General features: G+C 45.5%; 2 protein-coding genes across 2 annotated transcripts in view; one reads left to right on the top strand and one right to left on the bottom strand.

Annotated features, from left to right (window-relative positions):
* Positions 1-265: 265 nt before the first annotated feature.
* dpy30 (dpy-30 histone methyltransferase complex regulatory subunit) lies at positions 266-2,293 on the top strand. Its single transcript, XM_005748591.2, has 5 exons — positions 266-349; positions 1,080-1,120; positions 1,191-1,238; positions 1,324-1,466; positions 2,149-2,293. The coding sequence occupies exons 1-5, from the start codon at positions 340-342 to the stop codon at positions 2,219-2,221; spliced, it is 315 nt and encodes a 104-aa protein (XP_005748648.1). The 5' UTR covers positions 266-339; the 3' UTR covers positions 2,222-2,293.
* Positions 2,294-2,956: 663 nt separating this feature from the next.
* psen2 (presenilin 2) overlaps positions 2,957-4,595 on the bottom strand; it is a 6,140-nt gene continuing 4,501 nt past the window's right edge. Inside the window, exon 11 of the mRNA XM_005748590.1 lies at positions 2,957-4,539. Within this exon, the coding sequence (XP_005748647.1) occupies positions 4,384-4,539 (156 nt within the window). The 3' untranslated portion in view covers positions 2,957-4,383. The remainder of the gene's footprint in view (positions 4,540-4,595) is intronic.

The following is a 4,595-nucleotide window of genomic DNA, read 5'->3' as shown; positions in this document are numbered from 1 at the left end:
GTTACAGAATACATTTTGGGGCATGTATTCTGTATTCTGTAATGGAATACATTTTAAAAGTAACCTTCCCAACACTGGTTACAGCAGAAGCGGTGTCTGCTTTACAAATTACTTCAGATGATTAAATTAACCTTGTTTTATTTTGTCTGTGCTCTCTTTTTATGACAACCGTTCTTCCTGAGTTATTTCTATGCTCTTTGTATATACGAAATGATATAAATGATACAGAAAACCAACAGTATAATTTATTGTGTCAAATTATGAATAAATAAAGGGTATTTTATTTTGAAGTGCCGCTGAGGAGACCGGAAGCATTGGTACGCCGGATCCACAACAAACATGGCGGACGGTAGGTTGATTGTTAGCCATTGATGGCGTTTTTCGTTGTAATTCGGGTTCTTTGCTCCGTGATTCCGGTTGATTTCGTTGTTTAATGGTCGCTTTGAGTCTCAGCAGGTCGGTTTCCGCTTCAGGAGAAGTTAATTTGGCAGAAAAGAAGCGTTAATGCGGGGCTAAGCTAGCCCGCCTGCAGCGCGGCGCAGGCTCGGTGCCGATAACGGAGACAGCCCGGGAGAAACGAGCTGAGCCGCTCTTTGCTCCACAGGCTTCCTCCTGGAAACAAAGACGTTCAGAGATTTTCCTTCGACGGCGTTAATTCCGCAAACAGACTTGAAGATGTTCCGTATAAAGTTCATCTACGCCAAACTCCATTCAGAAAATGTCCATTTCTGCGACTCTTCACTTCTCTGTATTTAAACGGGTGTATTTTTGCACCTGTTTGTTATTCCTGAGCTTTTTTATCAATCCGCCGGGGTCAGCATCGATACAGTTATAGATGTGAGTTAGTTTGTGCCAAACTTAATGGAAAAATCAGCCACTTTAGGCTCGTCTATCTGGCAGCACAGAGGGGAAACCATTTGTGTGGAGCTGAAATGGTTAAACCAGTCACGTGTTAATTGAATTTGACCACCTATGAATCAAATACAAGCAGGACTGATAAATGAATCGTTGGGGTGCTCATGGTGTCTCTGTGCAGCAGCTGCACGCACAGTTTTCAGCAGCTCTTCTTTGTGTTTCAGATCACACAGAGGTGGAGCAGTCCATGGAGGGACACACACCTGTGAGTAACACACACAAACACACACGTGTGACCTGTTTCTCTGATCAAAGTGTTTAAAATCCTCCTGCAGGTTTCTGAAAACCCACACGCAGAGTATGGCCTGACAGACAACATCCAGGTAAAACACACACAGACACACACAGCCCTGTGCTTGATGTGAAGCCTGCCGCAAACTCCCAGCATGCTTTGCTGCTGCTCCTCAGAGGACGGTGGAGAACGAGAAGGCGAGCGCAGAGAAGATGTCGAAGCAGAAAGTGGACCTGCAGGCGCTGCCGACCCGGGCGTACCTGGACCAGACGGTGGTCCCGATCCTGCTGCAGGGGCTGTCGGTGCTCGCCAAGGACAGGTACACACACACACAAACAGAGTTGGCAGCTTGCGACCAATCAGAAACATGGACATGTCTACCTGCAGCAGAACCGGAGGGAGCTGCTGTGTTAATAACATTTATTCATACAGACTGACGTACTATTAGCCTGCTGCACGAGTACAGATGGGCGGGGCTATAAGTGTTTCAAGAGCTCAGGAAGTGCGGAGCAAAGTTTGGAGTTGCTTCCTGGATCAGCGCTCCGGTGTAGAAGAAACAAACGCCTTGCTGGATTCTGAAATTTCAAACCATGTCCTCCCAAACAAGAGCAGCAGAGGTCTATTAACACATAGTGAGTGAAGAAGCACCCAGTGCATCATGGGAATCCCCAGCAGCCTGCACCTATTGCAGCATAACTACGGAAGCAGATCCTCAGCAGTAGGGATAGTTTGTAATTCCGTGCTGGGCGACAGCTTCGGTGCTTCTTGTTTAATGGCGCTCTGATTGGCGGCGGCAGCGTGGTCGACGTGTTGAACCTCGTCCATGTGTTTTCCACTCAGACTCCCAGAAGTGCATCCGTGCGCCGCTGTGACCTGCAGTCTGCGCGAGCTCGTCCTGTCGTCTCATTCAGGAAATATTTACTCGTTAAAATTCATGTTTTGAACTTTCTGGTCTCACTCTGCCTAAAATGCCTCCGCTGAAGGTTTGTTTCCTCTTTCAGACCGCCGAACCCCATCGAGTACCTGGCTGCGTTCCTGCTGAAGAACAAATCCCAGTTTGAGGAGAGAAATTGAAGAGCCTCATTGGTCGAAGCCCGTTTCTGTTTGTTTTCTTTTTTTAATTAAAAATAAAGGATGTGGAAAAACGTACTGTGCTCTGGGCTTTTATTCTGAAAGGCTGATTCTGCTCTGTGCTACTAGTGAAAAGTTCTTTCAAAGTTAAAGAGAAAAATTTGTTAAATGGGGTAAAAAAGATGAATAAAAACCTCATGAAGAGCGAGGAGGGGACGTAAGATCACAGCAGTTTGAGGAAAATGCTTTCAAGAATTTGTAACTTTAATTTGTACGTTTAAAAACAAAATTATTTTCAAATATGAGATTTAACTGTTCTGAGATTTAAATATGAATGTTCTGGATGTTTGAGGGGGAAATGGGTGCGAACATTTGTTTAATGCAGTTTCCAGACAAATAATCTGGAACTAAATGTAAGCTTTAAAAGACGAAATCAGTTTGACAAGAAAAATAATTTTTATTGTAAGAATGAAAACACTGAATACACGACAGGAAACCAAAATCAGGAGCCAAACAAGGCTAAAAAACCAGATTATATTTATTGCACAAAAACAAAGAACTGGAACATTTAAGACCCGCCCAGGTAGTGTTGAAGCTACAGCAGATTATTAAACATGGAATCATCCAGAAAGCACCTGCTCCGTCTCTGTACGGCGTCCCGCCAGGCCCAAAATTCAGTGTTTCTGTTTGTGTTCAGAAAATGCATTAAAAAGAAAACGGCTAAAATAAATATATTAAAGTTATAATTAGTCAGTTAAAAAAGAGCAAATTTTGTTTTGTTTGAAAATCTGAGCAGTGCTGCCACAAACGCACAAAAACATCCAGCTGTATGCTTCCTGTCTGCACAGGAAGTGGGAAACTGTGTGAGAACACTTTGTGCACGCCATCGGCTCCTAACGAGACGTTCACAGTAACCATGAGCTCGTTCAGCTCAGGCTGCTCTGAACACCCAGTGTCTCTGTTTTTTTACACTCTGGATCTGGATGATGTCACTGAGAGGGGAGAAACCCAACGCACTTGTTTACGAGAGCAGCCAATCAGAAAAGAGCCAGCATAAACACCTGAAACGGCTCGTTTCAGACAGGCTGGCTGCACTGAGGTGCGGTGTCAGGTAAAGAAGGATGATTACGAACTGGGAATCATGCAAAGCTGCTGTGGGAGAATCAAAACACGGAGCTGGAAACGAGCAGAAGAGTTCCAGCTTTCATTAACAGCAGCCTAATTATGTCAGCGTTACTGTTTCCAGCTGTGCTCACGGCTCTTCGCTCGATTGTCCAATGAAAGGTCAGAATAGACCCACGTGTGACCTCTGACACTGAAGCTGCAGGCATCTGTGACGCTGCGAGTGCGGCTGCAGCTGTTAATGATGAATTCGTTCTATGTTCAGGTTTATAATGTTTATAAATGTTTCAGTGAGGCGGCATCGCTGACGTACGCAGCCCCAAACACTCAAATACAAAGACAGGAAACCCAGTTTGCACTTTTATTTTTTAACCTTTTTTCCCTTCTCGATCAAAATTTAAATCCCGTCTTTTGTTTCATTCCCAGTTTTGTCGCTCTTGAAAACGAGACCTCGTGTCTCCTTTAGGTTTACCTGCTTAATTAAAGATGAAATAACAAAATAATAAGAATAACAAACATCCTTCTGGATAAAAGCGTGTCAGCAGGAAATACCCAATCACAGCGCTCAGCAGCTGCTTCAGACTCCTCCCACTGCACTTTTTAGATTCGGCCTCTCAGGGTTTCAGGTCATGGCCCTGAAGCGCTTCACTCAAAGTGAGCTCGTCCCTCAGGTAAGTTTCATTAGGTCACATGACCCAATCAGACATCCCACCTGTTTCCTGAAGTTAGAGCGATGAGCTTAAATTAAGTGAAGAATGACGGGAACGTCAGCCAATCACAGAAAGTCGTGGTGACATCACCATCACGGCTTCAGAAACACGACAGAGACTACAGACAGGGTTTAAATATCAGTCAGCAGGTGACGTAGAAACAACCTGAGCAGAAACAACCAGGTAACAGCCACGCCCACCTTCCACACACTCCTACATCAGTTCCTGTGGTCTGAGGACGAGCGCAGGAAACAATCTTTGTGCGTTGCATCAACAAAAGGCAGCAGTCCAGCGAGATAACGAAGAGGGGGGTGAGATGGGCGGAGCTTTGTTTCAGATGTAAAACTGGTGAGCGGCCAGGTTGTCCATGAAGGGCTGAACCAGGAAGTCCGTGGAGAAGTAGAAGACGAGGCCGAAGGTGATGGAGATGGGGAGCGCCGGCAGAGCCTTCTTAAAGATGGCCAGCAGCAGCAGAGTGAGGCACAGACCCTGAGACACAGGTGAGACAGAGGCACAGGTGAGACAGAGGCACAGGTGAGACAGAG

The sequence above is a fragment of the Pundamilia nyererei genome, unplaced genomic scaffold (assembly GCF_000239375.1).
Source record: "Pundamilia nyererei isolate P.nyererei 1_Seehausen unplaced genomic scaffold, PunNye1.0 scaffold00225, whole genome shotgun sequence".
NCBI lineage: Eukaryota > Metazoa > Chordata > Actinopteri > Cichliformes > Cichlidae > Pundamilia > Pundamilia nyererei.
The sequence above is the reverse complement of the archived record's forward strand: the minus strand, read 5'-3'. Positions and strand labels throughout refer to the sequence as shown.